Source organism: Sus scrofa, chromosome 15, assembly GCF_054392235.1.
Source record: "Sus scrofa isolate SSC_HxYL_T2T_F1_AM1 chromosome 15, Sscrofa_HxYL_maternal_Yorkshire_Landrace_v2.0, whole genome shotgun sequence".
Taxonomy (NCBI): Eukaryota; Metazoa; Chordata; class Mammalia; order Artiodactyla; family Suidae; genus Sus; species Sus scrofa.
The window spans coordinates 79,711,486-79,730,482 of NC_139397.1; the positions used below are offsets into that span (position 1 = coordinate 79,711,486).

Consider the following 18,997-nt stretch of genomic DNA (forward strand, 5'->3'; position numbering starts at 1 on the left):
ACAGCTAGTGGCTACCACACAGAACAGCGCAAATATACATTTCTGTCATCACCAGAAGTTTGGGCTGTGTTGATTTAAAATTATTTTATTCAGTTGTCCCCAAGTACCAGGTCTTTAAAAAGGAAAAAAAAAAAAAAATGACATTTGATTAAGTTGCTTCCATAGTTAACATTGCTTTGAGATAAAGACTGAAAGCCTGACCATGATCTACAAGGCCTTGTGTGACCCACCTTCTCTGTAAGTAGAGGTTCCAAATTGGCAGGCTGACCTGTACACAAGTCCAGATGTCCAGCTTCTCTTAAAATAATAGCCATTGTTTCTTGAGTGCTTACTAGGTGGAAGGAGCTATTCTAAGTATTTCTCACAACAACCCAGGTAGCTCATTTAACAGAAGAGAACATAGAGACACATAGCAGTGAAGAATGTCATCCGGAGACACACACAGCTAGGAAGTGACAGAGCTGGAATTTCAGTCAAGGACATTTGATCTAGACCCCATGCTCCTGACTACTTGCCTTGCTGCCTGAGATAGGCTCTCAGTGTAGTCCTTAACACCACTGTTCAGAATTTCATATTTATTTGTAGGAAGTCTCACTACCCCCTCCAGAAAGTTAAGTTCCATGAAGGAACTGTAAGTTCTGTGAAGGAAGAGCTATGTCCTTTCCCCCTTTACCATTTTATTTGTAGAACTCATTAAAGCGTGTGATGTGTAATGGATGGTCAGTGTATATTTATTGAAGGAATAAATGAAGGTGATTTGATGTGCCCCATCACGGAGCTTGAACATGAGACCAGAACCTTTTATAAGCAAAAATATTTAATCCCTTAGTTCATTATCATCTGTAGAATCAGTAAATGATACTGAAATTTCTCTAAAGCTTGTTGGATTAAAAAAATGTGTAACTGCATAATGGCCAAAGATTTGTTTTTGTGGTTTTGTTTTGTTCAAGAGTATGAGAATAGGTATTAATTAGTTTATGTTCAGTAACAGCCATCCATAATGTCAATAATTAAAATCCATTGGCATATATAATCTAATTAAGGTTATGTTTATAGTAACTTGTTATTTTAATTTATTTAAAACTATTAAACAGCATTCATATTTTGTTACCAAAAGGAAATGCTGGAGTTCCCACCCTAGCTCAGTGGTTAATGAACCCAGCTAGCAACCATGAGGTTGCGGGTTCGATCCCTGGCCTCGCTCAGTGGATAAAGGATCCGGCGCTGGGGTGAGTGGTGGCAGAGGCCGGCAGTTACAACTCCAATTTGACCTCTAGCCTGGAAACCTCCACAAGTGTGGCCCTAAAAAGACAAAAGACAAAAAAAAAAGAAAAAGAAAATGCACATTTTGATGTGGACCACATTGAATTTTTTATTTCCAATTAAATCTATGTAATCATTAATGGTGCAGTTCAAAATAAAAGCATTATAAAAATGGAATTTGATAAAGATAATTGTATTTTTGGCATTTAATTTGTAATTATAGTAAAATTATTTTGGAGATACTTGACAGCTCAGTTTTTTAATTTTTTACTTTTATGAAAGTTTCTATTTGAGTATATGTTAGATTTTATATAAGAAAGTTTTATTATATTAAGTTGTATGAAGTATGGAGACAGTATTAATTACATCATAACAAGTAGAATGTTTTTTCCTTTGAGGTTATTATTAAAGTAATAAATCATGGTGAAGTCAAGACATTTAAATAGAATATGACTGAACATTTTCCATTGTATCTTATGGATTTTTTGGAAAGCTAATTGTTTATTGGCAATGTGGAACTGAGTTTTAGGTGAAATTGAAGACTTAAAGCACGAAGACTGGAGTGACTGTGAGATCCATTAAGCCTAAAGAACTCATCCAGCTTTTTGAGCTGTGTTTCATCTTATTGAGAACTGAGGGCAGGGGGTCAAGTAAAAGGTGGGGTTTAGAACAAAGTGGGCCATATTCCAAATCCAGCTCTTCTCAACTAAACCATAAAGCAGAGAACTGATTAAGTAAAGCATAGTAAATTAGCATCTGTTACATAGCAAACTGAATTTAGGAAGCAGTCTAGGAAGATACTTGAAAGATGTGCCTTTAGTATCACCAACGGCATACCATTGTCATGAGTTATAGAATAACGGTGATTGAAAGTCATTCTCTCTGCTTGGGATGGTCCCTCTAGAGTGTGGAAAGCTTGAGGCTGGATCATAGTCAATGTGTGCGTCCAGTGACAGTTTTTGTAGGTGCAGTAAGGCTGTTTGGGCACTCATCATTTTGGTCATACCTGTATATGCAAAGAATGGTTATTGTCAGAATTACCTTAACATTTTAAACAAAAGGAAAGTATCTTCCAAGCAATTCCTATATAACATCATGGCAGTGCACTGGTGTTCAGCCCTAATATATACTTCTTAGAAAATACTACATCAACATCCTTATACATGGTATAACTGTAAACAAGGGCGGGACAGGGAACACAGAGAAGTGCCTGGCACATGGGGTTTATCATACAGTGATTCAACCTTTAGTAGTGATTATAGCACAAGCCTGGCAGCTTTGTGTAATAGTTAAAAAGAATCGCAAGTGACATAGTAAAGCCTAGGGCCATAAAGAGGACATTTTAAACTGGCACAAAGCCTTTTTAAAAGTGCTTTTGTATCAACAATACAGTAGTTTTTTATATTTTCCCATTTACCAGTTGTCTTCACCATAATCTTTGGAAATATATAGTATTACCACTGTATATGTTTATGTACCAGGAAACTCACTGAAAGAAGTTTGTAAGGTGTCTAAGATCTTGCAACTTAGTAAGTAGTAGAATCAGAATCCAAACCTTACTTTTCTGATGTAAAAAGAAAAGGCCTCTAGAGTTCCCATTGTGGTGAAGCAGAAACAAATCCAACTAATATCCCTGAGGAGCAGCTTTGATTGCTGGCCTTGCTCAGTGGGTTGGGAATGTGGCATGGCTGTGAGCTATGGTGTAGATCACAGACATGGTTCGGATCCTGCGTTGCTGTGGCCCTGGCGTAAGCTGGCGGCTGTAGCTCTGATTTGACCCCTAGCCTGGGAACTTCCATGTGCCTCAAGTGCAGCCCTAAAACCTGAAAAAGAAAAAAGCCTTCTGACTGTGCTGCCATTCTGAGTTAATGTAGGCAACATCCTATGTGGGAAGCACCCATGGTTTTGGAATTTTAGTTTGTTCAGGTGTAATGTTTATATAACAAGTTAAATTTTGATAGACGTGCTAAAAGAACTTGCATGCTGTAATAGTTTCTGCAAATACTCTTCCACACTTTTTTTTTCTTTATACGCTTTGATTGCTGAGGAAGGACAGCACACTATACTACTGCCAAGCACAATTCTGGCTCATAGGGACTCAGTGATATAGAATGAATGAATGGAAAACAAAAATTTGACTGATGTTTGTGTCTCATAAATACAGCGATGAAATGTAACGTGTAAGATAAATTAAGTAGAAAACTCCTGAGATGTGCCTAAATCATAAACGAAAAGGGTGATTTGTTCCTTCAGTTAGGGAGTTATTCACTTCTGAATTCATTCCACAGTATCAGATCATATTCTAGGTAAAGCCTCCATGTTTTTCAATTCTTCCCACTATACCCACAGATTTATCACTGCCACCTACTAAATCATTCCTAACCATTGTCTGTGTACAGTAGATTTCTACACACACACGCACTACAAATCAAATTTCACATTCTCATGAAGCCAGTTTATAAAACTATTTTTGAGGGAGAGGTGTAAGATGCAGATAGGGTATGAACTTTAAAATTGTATAAAAGCTTAATTTAACAAGTATTTGTCAAGCCTACTGTGTGCTCAGGGTATCCTTTTCTCTAGCTCTCATAGCACATATTATCCCTGCTAGAATCCTTCGCTTTCTCCTCAGCACTTCCTTCTCTTCAGAGATGACAGACAGTTCGTTCAGCCTTACTTGACAACTCAGGCTTCTCCAGAGCTGGTGCCTTGCTGAATTTGCATATATACCATGTGCTCTTTCCTTATTTTTTTTCCCATGTACCACTTATATTGCCCTATAATATGAGGAAGAATTCATAAAGAAGGGATCACCCCTGAGCCTGTCTTGACTCTGTTCAGCGCTCACTGTCTCACTTATACCCAGATATCCATGTATGGTAGGATATGGTGGATAGCTTTTAAGGGAGCCCACAGGGGTTCCTGCTTCCTGGGATTCATAACTTTATTTCGTCTCTTCCATTGAACATTGTTTACATTTATTATTCACTTCTAGTAAATAGACTGTTCCGTAGGATTGTGGAACATCACTTTCAAGAACAGCAATGTTATCAGTATTGTGGTTCTTGATACCTCTGTGGTGAAAGAACTTAGAGGCTCCTAAGTTAGGAAAAGACGAGGCCTGTGACTCTTTAAAAAGAGCTGTCCAGACTGCGGTTGCCTAGGGGACATGGGGGGAGGGGTGGATTGGGAGTTTGGGGTTAGTAGATGCAGACTATTACATGTGCAAGGGATAAACAACAAGCTCCTGCTGTATAAGCACAGGGAACTATATTCAACATCCTGTAATAAACCGTAATGGAAAAGAATATGAAAAATAATACGTGTGTATGTATATTTGCTGTACACCAGAAATTAACACAACATTTAAATCAATTGTACTTCAATAAAGTACATTTAAAAAAATAAATAAAAGGAGCTAGCCCAAGAGTTCCTACTGTGGCACAGTGGGTTAAGAATCTGACTGCAGTGGCTCAGGTTACTGCGGAGATAGAGGTTCAATCCCTGGCCCTGTGTAGTGGGTTATAGGATCCACCATTGCAGCTGTAGTGGTGGTTGGCAGCTGTGGTGGTGGTTGGCAGCTGTGGCTTGGATTTAATCCCTGGCCCAAGAATTTCCATGTGCCAAGTGCGGCCATAAAAAATAAATTAAAAAAATAAAAAGAAGCTACCCTAAAGGTATCTGGAAACAGATAAGAACAGGCTAAGTCAGGCGCTGACCTTCAAGAGAAGCCTTGTCTTCACTTCTGTTGACCACCTTAGTGGTCTTGGAGAAGGCGTTATATCTCTCTCAGCCATTATTTTCATTTCTCTGCAATGGCTATGGTTGAACCTGAGGATTATGCTCTGTCTCCTAGTTCACATTCACTATATCCAGAAACCTAATATTTTGCTTTGTGATAAGGATGTTTAATTTACAACAAAAACCAAAACCCATCCAGATAGAGTGAAGTTAATTTTTTCCTTCAGAAACTTTGTTATAGGTATCATCTTAAGTCTTCTTTATGTGTGTGTGTGTATATATATATATATATATATATATAAATGATTTTTATTTTTTTCCATTAAGTCTTCTAATAACATTTCACTGGATATGTGCATATCTGGACTTCTGTTTTTTGAGTTACTATTTATAGTTAGGCATCCTAGAGTTATACTTTTTATAGTTATGAAGGCAATTTTAATATGATTGCACTATCTTTTTGAGTTTGTGTTCCTGACAAATCAAAAAGTTTTCTGAAGCTAAAAATTTCTTGCTAGGGGGAAATGATATGTGTACCTTTCTCTACACTGCATGTATTTTGTCCCTCCTGTGGAGTTGGTATGGCATCATTTCTGTGCTCTAAAATGTTCTTGGTCTCTAATCATGGCACTCAAAATACTGATGGGGGTTCCCATGACCCTTTGGCTGCCTGCCTCAGCAGGAAAGGCAGGCAGATGGATTTTTGCTATGAACTTTCTTTGCTGAGCCCCTTCCCACTCAGGTAGCCAAGGTTTATTAACCCATTCTTTTCAGAGTATCAGAAACTGAATTCTCACTGCATTCAATCTCATGTAATTTACAAAATTTTCTTGCCATGGGAGATCAGTGGAAATAATTTTTAAAGCTATGTTTATCAAATACAACAAATGTAGATATGGAAAAAAATATAATTATGTACAGCAAAACTTTAATGAGATATAGTAGGAGGACAGGGCCGTGTGGGGAATCTGGATTCCTCAGGTCTGGCTGGTGTACTGATCAGCTCTAAATCCTTCATCACTGCTCTCTCCCACCCCACCTTTGAGAAAACATCTAACAATGTGAATCATTTTTCTTCAACTGTTGGTCATTCTTAAGGAAGAACAATTAGGAGAAATCTCAAATGGTGTCTTTAAATAGGTGCATGAGAGACACTAGATCAAACAGTTGGATTTAGTTAAAATATTTTCAGTCAGTTTAAGGGTATGCAAATCATTAGTACCAGATGGCGTCTACCTAGGATTTTTGAAGGGTGAAATTGGGATACTTGTAGCCAGAATGTGTGAGCTTAGCTTATGAAGAGTTATTGTGCCAGCAGATTGGTTGCTGCCACTGTGCACATAGCAATGCAAGGGGATTTAGGGCATGAGTTGTCTACCTTTCTTTCCTGTTTGGCTTCTGGTGCCTCTGTGATAACAGACCTGGTTACCAAATCCAATTAAAAACAAACAAACAAACAAACAAAAAAAACTTCTTTGCTGGGAAAGCAAATGTGATATGTGCAAGGAAAAATGTTTACTAGAATGTTTTGAGGGGGTTAAAATATACCTAAGTAAGGTCTATGTATTTTTGTATACTTTCAGTAAAAAAAAAAAAAAAAAAAAAAAAAAAAAAAACCTGTAACAAATTTCCATTTTTTATGGCTGTTTTAAAAAATTACTGTTGGGCTTTAAATGGTGATAATAGTTAATTTGTCATAGAGGATTGAAGTTTGGAAGTGGGAAATAGCAGGTCAGAATAAGGAGGTATTTTTCTGGAGGGAGAAATGCAAAGAACAATGCTCCCTTGGAGTCAGCACAGGGGTGGTTGTAAATGTCCATTTAATGTGCTTGAGGAGGGTGTGAGTGTCAGGTTTTTAGTAGGGAGGACTCCAGAAGACTGACAAAACCACTTTCATTTGTTCTCCCTATTTTGCCCACATTGCTAATCTTTATTTTGTAGAAAGTTTCTGGTTGGTTCTTAGTGAAGGTTGAGTTGACCCCCATGTATGTGTCCCATACCCATGTATATGTCCAAGGTGATCACATATATCTCAGTTGATGTATCATTGTTATCATTGGTCTGGGCCAAGCCACTGTTTTATTAAATCTTTGTTATCACCAAGACTTTGTACTCTTGTATAATGTATATTTTGTGTTATTTACATTGTTATTACATTGTTACATTGTGTTATTTACATTGTTACATGAATAGTATTATTCTCCTTCAGACAATATTTTCACCCAGCAGTTTATTTTAAAGGTCTGTCCCTGGTCCTCTGTGACTGGTTGTTGATTCTGACTACTGTTGAGTATTTTATGATGTACATTCATCCACTTTTAGCTTTCCACTCCTGTGATGGTAACCCAGACTCCTTCCACCTCCGCATCATCACAAAGTGGTGATGTCCCTTGGGACCTGTGTGACAGTCATCACACAAAGTCATAAACTGTGAGTGCATTTAATTTGCATAAGTTATACCTGATGATCTCTAGAATGGCTTCATCCATCTATGTATCCCCATACCCCACAACACTTGGCATAGTAAGGCTTTCTAATTTTGCCAGGGTGTAAGGTATAAAATATTTCATTTTTAGTTGTATTTCTCTGACTGTGTGCAAACGTCATCATCTCTTCATCTGCTTGGTTTCTTTTGGGGGGGTATCCTCTTGTGCGTCTGTAATTTTTTGTATATAGATTTTCCTCGTTTTCTGTTGGGTTTCCCACCTTCTTAGGTTGTGTTTTGTTTTTTGTCTTTTTGCCTTTTCTAGGGCCGCTTCCCGCGGCACATGGAGGTTCCCAGGCTAGGGGCCAAATCGGAGCTGTAGACGCCAGCCTACATGAGAGCCACAGCAACATGGGATCCAAGCTGTGTCTGCAACCTGCACCACAGCTCACAGCAACACTGGATCCTTAACCCACTGAGCAAGGCCAGGGACCGAACCCACAACCTCATGGTTCCTAGTCGGACTCGTTAACCACTGAGCCACGACGGGAACTCCCCCATCTTCTTAAGTTGATTTGAGCGACATTTCTTCTGTTCTGAAAATTAATCCCTTATTAAGGAATTGCAAAAATCTTCTAATCTCTCATCTGTTTGTAAACCTTATCCATGGAAAAGACATCCTTAAATGTACTTTATATATAGTATGGCCTTATAGTTTGTAGGTTTAAGTTGTACCCTACCCCTAATTTTCAAAGATGTTCTCCAGAATTTTCCTTTTTTAACTTTATAGAGTTCTTTCACAATTTGGCTTTCTTCCAACTGGAGTTCACATGTCCCAACACCCTGATTAAAGTCTTCAAGTGGTCTAAGTTGCCTGCAGAGTGAAGCCAGAGCACCCCAAGTGTGTGTGAAACCCCTTGAGGTCTGTCTCAAACCTTTCCACCCATTTGGAAGTGCCAGCACTGTACACCTCGCTCACCTATGTACTCCAGGTGCACAGAATTTGATGTCTAAAGACACCCCCCAAGGAGTTCCCACCGTGGTGCAGTAACGCCTGGAGTTCCCGTCGTGGCGCAGTGGTTAACGAATCCGACTAAGAACCATGAGGTTGCGGGTTCGGTCCCTGCCCTTGCTCAGTGGGTTAACGATCCGGCGTTGCCGTGAGCTGTGGTGTAGGTTGCAGACGCGGCTCGGATCCCGCGTTGCTGTGGCTCTGGCGTAGGCCGGTGGCTACAGCTCCGATTCAACCCCTAGCCTGGGAACCTCCATATGCCGCGGGAGCGGCCCAAGAAATAGCAACAACAACAAAAAGACAAAAAAATAAAATAAAATAAAATAAAAAAAATAAAAACGCCCCCTAATAGAAAAGTGAGCATTGTGACATAACTGAAAAAGTATTTTCCCTACTTAAATCATTTTAAGGCCTGGAAAGAGGCATTCTTTTTTGTTCATTAAAAAAAAAATAGAAATACATCTATTTAAATTACAGGGGTGGTACCTTTTCATTACCTCAGAAGTCAATACAAAAATGTGTGAAGTAGGAAATGAAAAATTTTAAATCCTAACCTTTTCAAATGACTATGTTTTTCTCTTTATTGTATGTAGACTTATTAGAGCAGAGGGCTGGAGAGGAGTGTCAGAGTCCCAATACCTAGGCCATGTTCCAGACCAAATAAACCAGAATTGCTGGAAGTAGTACCCAGGCATTGGTATTTTTAATAGCTCCTAGGTGAGTCTGGTATGCAGCCAGTGTTGGAAATACTAACTTTTACAACACTTTAAAAAATAAAAATGGATCATACCACATATATTGTTCCACATCTTGCTTTTTCCCCAAGTACTTGCTATGTGAGATTTAAGAACCCTACCTTTGGTTTAAAATTTAACTGTAATGCAAAACTCCATTTATTTTGAAAAGCATACCAGCCCTGTTAGGCAGCTTGATTAGCATTATAGAATATTTATCTTAAAGTGATTAAGTATTCTTGGGAGTAATGGTAACTTTTGACTTACATGTTAGTATAACACTTCCTTTTTTACATTAGGATTCAGAGTATGTCAAAATTTACAATGAATGACCAGAGTCCATGTGGCTACTTTGTTTTCATCATGCCAAATGGCAGAACATAGTCAGGTACTCAATAGAAACTATGGTTTGTAAAAATTAGAAGCCTCCCCCACCCCCATTCAATTTACTCAAGGTTAAATTGTTTTTGTTTGTTTTTCCTTTTTTAAACTGAGTCGTCTTATCTCTTACCCTCAGTCATTCCCTCTCCTCTGCCTTTTCTTAAACATCTCTCTCACCAGATATTAACCACAGCCAGAAACCTGCTTCACCTCCTAAGAGCTGCCCTGCTCCCTGGATCTTTCAGTCCAGGACCTGGTGCTGTCTCCTCTTCCTTAGCCCCTACCCCACCCCTAGCCCCCCTTCCCTCCCTCCCTCTGCTCTGCTCTCCCTCTGCTGGGGAAGATACTCCTGATGTCCTAACAGGTCTTCCACACCTCATCTTCCCAGCAGCATCTGGTCCATTGACTACCCACTCCTTAGTGAAATTTCTTTTCTTCCTTGCCTATTAGAATCCTGTTTTTTCTGTCTCCTTTTATCTTCCTGACTCATTTCCTAAGTTTTGTTTCCAGCTGACCACTTTTTTTCCTTATAAAAGTGTTGTATGTGTTTACAGTTGATAATATGGAATAATAAAGAGTCTATCTAAAAATCTCACCACTCAGAAATAGCACTTTGGATTTTTTTTCATTCTTTATGAAAAATGAGATCATGCTACTATTCAGTCTTTAACCATAGCCTTTATTTCCTTCTTACCTGGTCATATGTATTTACCAAACTATTTCAGTTTTGTTACTATTTCGACTTTTAAAAATGGAGTTCCTACAGTGGGTTAATTATCTGGCTTGTCTCTGTGGAGGCGCCACTTTGATCTCTGGCATGGTACAGTGGGTTAAGGATCCTGTGTTGCTGCAGCTGTGGCTGAGAGTTGATTCCTAGTCCAGGAACTTCCACATGTCTGCAAGTGCAGCTAAAAAGGAAAAAAAAAATCTTTTAAATTAATATTCGTAGTCCTTTTGCCTTATTCTTTTTCTCAGAGATGTACACTTTTGTGTTAGCTATGTTAGCTATTTTTCTCTGTTTCTTAATAACATGGCTATAATCTTTTTTGAATCATCAAATTAATTATCTCTACACTTCTTATTCTTCTGTAAGTGAAAATTTCTGCCTTAACATCTCTTTCTTCCCTTTCCATTTTCCTAATATTGACTTTCACAGTCTTTAAAAATTAAAAGACTATTAATTGTTTGCATTATTTTGACTGTAAATATCATTCTTTTGTCTTTCTTTTTGTATTTATCCTCCAGTGGAAATACTTGCCTCGTTTTTCCATTTCCTTAATTTTGTTTTGATCTATGCCTGAATCTTCCCATACCCTCCTTTAGCCTCTTAGTACCATTTTCCATATGGTGGTCAATCTCGCAGATAATAATTGTGCTTCCTTGTTTTCTTTTGATCCCCCCACCTTGGGGCCAGCCCTCGGTCTTCCTGCTTCAGGCTGGGATAGTTGCTCTCTTGGGCTGCTTCACATTGTCCTTGCACCAGAGTAACCCTCATCCAGGGACCAAAGAAATCCCTGACGCTTCTGCATGTCAGGAAATAAACTCGTTAGCAAATTTGGGCATCCGAGACTGTCTCAGAAAGCCTCTAGTCGTGGTGGGTGGCAGGCACTTGCTGCTGACAGTGAGCGTGGTCCAGCCTGGCCTTTTAACCTGTGTGTGCCTGCTCATTTGTCCACACACTTCTGATATCTCAGGAATGCTAGTCTCCGTCTGACCATTGGTGTCCTCTTTCTCCTTCTCTCCTTTGCCCTGTGTAGATCCCTTCCCAATCTTTCATTCTTCTGTGTGCTTATTGATTGCACTGCTAACATTTTTTGGGGGGGCTTTGAGGAAGAAAGGAATGGAATTCAAGGGTGCAAGATTCATTTAAAATGAGGCTGACATTTTCAGACTTCAGCAAGTAGGCAGACTCTTACCATTATAAAAATTAGATCATTTTCTTTTTAAATTTTAGGAACTTTAAATGCTTCAGTGATGAAGAGGGAAAAGCTCTTTGCACTTAGCATATTTCTCATTATACAACTCAAGATACTCATCTATTATACTACTTTAGGCATTTTGCTCTGTTTTTAGCACTCTAGCACAAGAGGTTATATGTTTCATTATGTGCACTCTGAAAATCACTTGATTTCAGTAGTAAAATTGTTTTTGTAAATTGTAGAGTGGGAAATGAGTTCTGTTTAAAACAAAAAAGACTTCGTAGTAGCAAAAAAAAGTGACCTTTATATAGTCTTACCTGAAGTTCAGTTGAAATATCAACTGTGCCAAAAATATGCTGTGAACTAAGAAGTTATTTGCAATAGTGTGTATAAGTAACTTAAAATGCACCTCCGTTAATTGAAAATAGATGAGCAAATTATGAACCTGATATGTCTGAAGTGATGATTAATAATGTTAAGGATGATTTATTTTGGAATAAAATATTTAAATGGAGCAATAGTAAAAAACGTTAAAATATAGAAGATTACTTTCATTATTCAATTATTTTTATTTAGATTTTTAATGTGAAAATGTCTAAATGATCTGCAAAGACTTGAGATATGAAATATCCTCGTAGATAAAATTCATTTAATATTTTTAGTTTGTTATAAATAGTTACAGTTTTTAAAAACCAACTAAAAGTTTTAGTTTTGCCTTTTGCTTATTCTTTTAATTTGAGCAAATATTTTAACTGCTTTGAACCTATTTCCTTGTCAAGTGAAGTTAGGATAATTCCTACCTCTAGGTTTTATGCACGTGTGTGTGTTTTAACTTAGTGAGATGCAATAAATGGCTATTTTTTTTTTTAAGTTCTGCCTTTTTAAGCAATAAAAGAAAAGTATAGAAACAACATGGTACTTTTTTGTTTTTTTTTTTTCAGATTGACAAAGACTGGAAAGAATGATAGAACCTCATACAGGTGAGGGTCAGTGAGGCCAGCTCACTTTACCACAACTCTTCTAGAAAGGAAGTTGGCACTAGGCACCAGCAGCCTTAAAAATCCAGAAAGTACATTTGGTTCATGATCTAACATTCTGTAAGGTAGTAATCACTCAAGCGGACAAAGACTGTTTTCTGCTGAGTTGTTTAGAGTATTAAACACTATACATCTAAATATTAGGCTAATACATAATATGACATACTTGTTTGTAGCCAATAAAGATACCCCCCCCTTTTTTTTTTTTTTTTTTTTTTTTTAAGGAGCGGTGCATTATGTATTTTTAACCGTTTGTTTTGGTAAATAGAATCAGCTTAAACATTTATTTTTTTAATGACTACAGTTATATGCTAACTTTTGCTATTCTGTGTGGGCTGCATTTGTGTTTACATTTTTGAGGGCCCTGCCTTCTTCCTTGGCTCTCTGCCTAGTTTATAGCTCCAAGTTCCCTTTCCTTTTGCCTGCTTTTTCTACTCCTTTAGTTTCTTTGCCCTGGCTTGCCCAGTGCTTGACATAAGTCACATGGAGAAAATTTATACTGGTTGAGGAAAAGTTATCTTCTCTTTAAAAAAAAAAAAAAAAAATATATATATATATATATATATATATATATATATTCTAATTCTTTAAAATGTGGCTGTAGAAAACAGTTTCCCTTTTTTTTCTGTAAACGTATAGGGTGGTGGTTGAGAACTTTGGAATCAGGTAGACCTGGGCTTAAATCCAGACTGTGTCACCTGCTCGGTGTCTGACCTTCCACAAGTTACTTTAACTTCTCTAGCTTCCGTATTCTCAACAGTGAAATAGGGCTAATGTGTAACTCAGTTTTGAGGATTAAATGATATAAAGTGCTCAGAGCTGACTCATAAGTATTCAATAGATGATTGCATTAACTTTTCAAAGAAGAGATGGAGACCAGACATCATATTTCAAATACTGTGCCAACTTTTGAAACCCCAGTAAATGTTGCCTACTCACTGTATAGTCAAAAGCCAAAATGAAACCAAATCAAACAAATCAACAAGACAGAAGTGTGGAGTAGAACTCAGTTTTATCTGATGCTTTAGAAGTATTGTAAACTTAGATGTGGAGTGTGGCAGAAGGAGAATGAGGAAAGGATTATGGGAAGGGGGAAGAAAACAAGTCTCAGCCCCCAACTAAGTAAAAAGATAAATGATGACTGGATGATCCCTTGAGGCAACGTGAGGATGGGGACAAAGAGGGGAGGGGATTCTCAACTGTGCAGCTTTTTACACATTTTTTTTTAAATTTGAATATAAAGTATTTTGAAATGGGCAAAACACCTACCCAGGTATAAAAATATTTTAAGAATCTCCACTACATTCCCGTGACGGACTCTGTATGTTGGTATTTTGTCTCAGGACATTATCAATTTTATTAGTTTTATGTAGTGTTCCAAAAATATTGTGTTGTGAAAAGAATTTTGTTTCTTGGGCTTTATTTTTCTTTTCAGCATTCCTTTGGTGGTAAAAATCATTGGGAATCTAGTTTTTTATGCTAATGTTGGTGGTATAGCCATCTTCCCCAGGATGTTTCTTCTACTCTCTGGGGATCTGCAGTGTTAAACACATGGACGTCAGTTTTCTGGGCAGATGGTCAGAGGTCCTTCCAACACTTACTCCTCTCTGCTTTGCTCATCTCTGCACTCCTGAGCCTTTTGTTCAGACAGTGCTGTGGCTCCTGTACCAGAAGTGGGACGGTTGTCAGTGGTTTTTTTTTCTCCAAATGCAGATTTGGAGAGATCCAGGTGCTCTGCATCTCCTGGCAAACATGGCTTTCTCTGGCATAGCTGGTGACAGTGACACCACAGCCTGCGGTCACGTAAGAGAGCACACTCCCCACCTCACCCAGGGGTTGAGCCCATGGGGCCAGTGCATCCATTTAGTGCCCCTGAAACCAAAATAAGTGTGGAAGTTTGTGCAGTAAGCACAGCAAAACAACCCACATGAAAGAGGCTGCCGTGGGGTGCCTTCAGGGGTCCAAAATAGCAGTTTCTTTAGATTCCCTGCATGTTTGAGCCACTTTTATGGTGGCAAAGAGGGACAGGTTGTGAAACTTGATTTTAAATGCATAAAACAGAATGACCCATTGGGCTCCTCTTTGGTTAAAAAATGGACTTCTTTTGCATCAGCCCTGAGGTGTGGACATTGCCTAAGGGTGCATAACTGTCAACCCCAGTGGGCAGTGTTTTCAGTGGGGCCCCCATCCTGAACCCAGAGCAGGCCCCACAGCTGTCCTGCCCTATCTGGAACCCTCTGTCAGTGAAGCATGCCAGCCAGTGATCCACCTTGCTGTTTCCTAGCTTGTTCTTAACAGCAGTTAGTTCCTTGTGACCCCAGTGCATCTGTAGCTCTAGAGAAACTGTACTGCCCCTGAGTTTGGGCTGGGTAACATTTAACACATGCCTGCATTTAAGTTGCAATAGCAGAGGTTAGTGTTCTGATAATCCTAAAGGGTAATTGACCAAGTGTCCACTGGCCTGGAGAAAAATTTGTATTTGTGTGGGTGGCAAAGCAGAGCACCACTGACCCCACTACAGTTTGAAAGCTGGTGGCCTGACTTCTTGGCAGTGTGTTCCAAGTCATGCGATTGCTTTATACTTATTCTTCATCCATTTGGTTAAAAATGAAATCAGTTATTTCTGGAAAAAAATTGATAATATTTACACCAAGTTAAAAAAAGAAAAAAAAAAAAAAAAAAAAGCCCTTGCCCATAGATGTGTCTCGTGCTTCTGAAATAAAATGAAGGATATTGAAGCACAAAGAATATTGAAATTCAGGGCTTAGAGAGTAGGATGCATGAATTGATCAATGTCTCACTTCCCCATACTTGAATTTGGGATTTCTGATTCTATTATTACGCACAGTAACATGTAGCAGAAAGTGAGATGGTACTCTCACAGAAATGTTAGGAAGTTCTAATTGTGCTAACACTAGAGAAAGCAGCCATGAAAGTCTTCTTCAGTAGTAAGTTGTTGGCACTTTTATGGACAGTATATAAGGTAATTTAGTGTGTTTTACATTTATGGATAATCAAGGAAGACTAATCTTGCATGTTTTTTTCCTAATTGCTCTAATTTTAGCACTCCCATCATTTCTCTTCCTACCAGACACCCAAACGCAGTGGAGTGAATGCACACATAGCACCTTGGCAAGTGTGAAGGCCCCAGTCAGCTCAGTTGCCTCTGTAGACAAAGCAATCATCCCAATAACTGCCAGTAATGACAACCTTGTTGATTATACCAGCCAAGGTCTATTATTAAGTGTGCAGAAATTTTTGTTTTTGCCTTAAAAGTATGTTTTTGTTCTTTGGTAAACATGCATAGTAGCAAAAAGTAAAGATAACCCATCCTTATTAAAACCTGAGTTCTGTAAAAAAAAAAAAAAAAAGGCACGACAGCTTTCCCTGTTTGTAGACATTTTGTTTCCCTGAGCAACAGAAAATGCAGTCCTTATTTAACTTAGTGGCAATGCTCTGGAAAAATAAAATCCTGCAGATGGCAACAGCTTGCATCTTTTTCCCACGGAGATACCTCCAAGACAGAGTCTCTAGGCTTACTTCACCCATGGAGTCCGCAACAATGTGTATGAGATTGAGCCAGCTCTCCTATTAACCCAGAGCCCCTCTGGACTGTGGAACTGCTCTTGTAGAGTTGTCCACATTGGGGCTTGAGCCTGGACCGAGCAAAAGCAGCCAGTTACTAATGAAGCTGTGGTTCCAGATTTAGGTCCTTGCTGGCCTTCATCAGCATGACCCACCAAATCCAAATCCCCTGTGTCCAAACTGAGCTCCTGTCCTGGGCTCTTCCTCTTGTTTTCCCTCGTTTCACTCATGGTACCAACCATCAAACAATAGCTCGTCTTTGGTTTCTCTCCTTCCTCCGGCCCCACATCCAGTTATCGAGGCTTACTGACTTATTTGTCTGTTAACTTATTTCTGAAATATTTCTGAAACCTGGAGTCTCAGCTCAATGCCCACTTCCATTTTTCCACCTCCCTTGTTGGGATAGCTCCCAGTGAGGCCTCCTGTCTCCTCTTCTTCCCAGTCAGCCTCACATGGTGCTAACGTGCCTTGCTGAGACGTGAAGGTGAAGGCATCCGTCTTCTGCCCAGCTATTTCTTTCCATTGGAGCCCTGATGCTCACCATGCAGACAAGGCCTTGTCTGCAAGGCCAGGGTCCCTGCGTTGCCTAGGATTCACCACTGTCCCCTCCGGCTCGCAGCCATTCAGCCAAACCAGGAGAGCAGTTCTACCCACAGCCTGCAGTGTGTTGCCCCCACTCTTGCTGACGATGCTCTTCACCTGCCTTGACTCTTCTTCCCATGTGTTACTCACTGTCCAAGGGCTTCACACCCAGTAAGGCTCTGCTCAAGTATTTCTTCCGAGAGATGTTCCCGACTCCAGCACCCTGCTCCCTGCTGCACACACACACATGTACACACACTGTTTTCCAATTTATTTGTACCTCTGTTATTTTAATGACATCAGACAATTTGAAACTCTGTGTTTAAGCCATATGTCCCATTATTTACTTCTGAACTGAATTTATTTGACGTCAAGATTAGCTTCTGATTCACCTTGTTATTCTCCATGGTCCCAGGTGTGATGTCCCACACATAAATCAATAAATGGATCCAGAGATCGTGATTTTTAAGATCTCCACTTATCTGTGTTTTGTCCTCTACAAAATGCCTTTGATATTTGGTAATATTTATAAAATTGTGTAGAAAGTAATGTTAAGAAAACCATTTTGGGGAGATCCCGTCATGGCGCAGTGGTTAACGAATCCGACTAGGAACCATGAGGTTGCGGGTTCGGGCCCTGCCCTTGCTCAGTGGGTTGACAATCCAGCATTGCCATGAGCTGTGGTGTAGGTTGCAGACGCGGCTCAGATCCTGCGTTGCTGTGGCTCTGGCGTTGGCCAGTGGCTACAGCTCCAATTCGACCCCTAGCCTGGGAACCTCCATATGCCGGGGGAGTGGCCCAAAGAAATAGCAAAAAGACAAAAAAAAAAAAAAAAAAAAAAAAAGGAAAACCATTTTGGGCCAGTTATGTGTGTTAACCAATTTCTGAGTATTTTGTGGTAACATTTATCATGTTCTATTTATAAGCCTGGAAAGATAGCCTTATAATAGAAACAAAACGAAGACACACATACCTTTTCATACTCTGCATTATAAATCTATAAATCAATCTAATGAGATACGTTAAATGTGTTTTTTACATTTCTAATAGGCCAGTGGGAGTTTGTGTGGTGAGGAAATCATAAGGGTTGACTACTGTAAGTAATGATTTCCATCCTTCTGTTAATCATAAAAGGTTTTGTATAAGAGGGAACATTTCAGACTCTAATATTACAGGGGAAGAATTTCAGAGAGATGTAGATTTCTGGGAGAAATTGTGGACTAGTGAAAGGCTGTATTCTGAGCTCTATGACACTTGTGGCTTTTAGAGCTATCTGTCTGGTCGTTCTGGTGGTCAGCAGCTGTGTTCTGGGCAGAATGGAGCCCAGAGGTTATGACAGACCCAAACTCTTAATGCCCAGCCTCCCTGCTTTAACTCTGATGATGAGGCTGCCCTTATATAAGGCGTCATCTTGCAGAGCTGTTGCTTTGTCTGAGAGCTCAGAAACCCAGGAAAATCAAGCTTAGCTGCTAGCCCTGGCACAGATGGGTTTTAGACTGAACTTCACAGGGACAACAAGCATCTTAGAAACTCCCTAAGGAGGGTCCGGGCTCAGCAGTGCTCTGAGAACACTGTGCTCCCCTGGGCAGGCTTCCCTACTCTGCTGCCTCCTGGGCTGTGGCCACAAGCGGGCTGTTTGCTTCTGAGTTATGTTACCAAGAAGAATATCATTACCAATGATAGCGTCTCACTTAATAGATTATAACAACAACAGCTGCAACAAAAATCCCAACATCTATTGTTGCCTTGCACCTCTGCTTTTTTGGCCTTTCTGGGTATCCACTCATGTCGCCTAAAGGAACCATTTTATTTCTAATTGCTACATGCCAGGATGTTTTATGTGCTTCTGTTTCTCAGCATTCCGCAGATGCCACATTACTCAAAGCTGTGCTTTAGTGCATCTTCACAGATTTCTCCCTCCCTGCCCTGCATGGTCTCCCTGCTGGAGGTTCTCATGTAGCAGCTGCTTGCGTACCCTGCTGACATCCATCCACAGCACTTGTCCAGCCCACGGAGCAGAATTGGAGTAAGCACGGCTTCAGTGCTGGTGAACTGGCTAGGCTCCAGGACTTGGCCACTGCTGTCTAAGCATCTGATGTTAAGTGTTCTGTTGAAAAGGCAGATTTAATCACTTTAGTGAGGGCAGAACCAAGTTTCATAGCTCTGTGAAGAATGTGTGATTCTTATTGCAGTCTCTCTGAAGTGTGTTGGTATTGACTCATTTTCATACTGTCTTCTCTGCACATGTGCAATATCACCAGGCAGTTGTTTACTAAAAGGTTTTCTTGCTTCAAGCAGGTTGTGACCTTGATCTTCCC

The 18,997-nt window shown here is 39.5% G+C and overlaps 1 protein-coding gene and 1 long non-coding RNA gene across 50 annotated transcripts in view; both read left to right on the plus strand.

Annotated features, from left to right (window-relative positions):
• LOC146395936 (uncharacterized) overlaps positions 1-18,997 on the plus strand; it is a 1,175,949-nt gene that overhangs the window by 81,791 nt on the left and 1,075,161 nt on the right. The window lies entirely within an intron of this gene.
• The window catches only part of PKP4 (plakophilin 4), a 249,850-nt gene that overhangs the window by 30,233 nt on the left and 200,620 nt on the right, over positions 1-18,997 (plus strand). For 15 of the 49 annotated variants that reach the window (XM_085001134.1, XM_085001149.1, XM_085001136.1 and 12 more), the window contains exon 2: positions 12,417-12,455. The exons of 30 other annotated variants lie outside the window; for them this stretch is intronic. Coding sequence is in view for 13 of the 19 variants with exons in the window: in XM_085001136.1 (XP_084857262.1) it covers positions 12,437-12,455 (19 nt within the window). In the remaining 6 variants the exon portion in view is untranslated. Of the gene's footprint in view, positions 1-7,326; positions 7,435-12,416; positions 12,456-18,997 lie in introns of those variants that run through there. 4 more of the 49 variants (XM_085001130.1, XM_085001131.1, XM_085001132.1 and 1 more) reach the window with 1 other exon arrangement.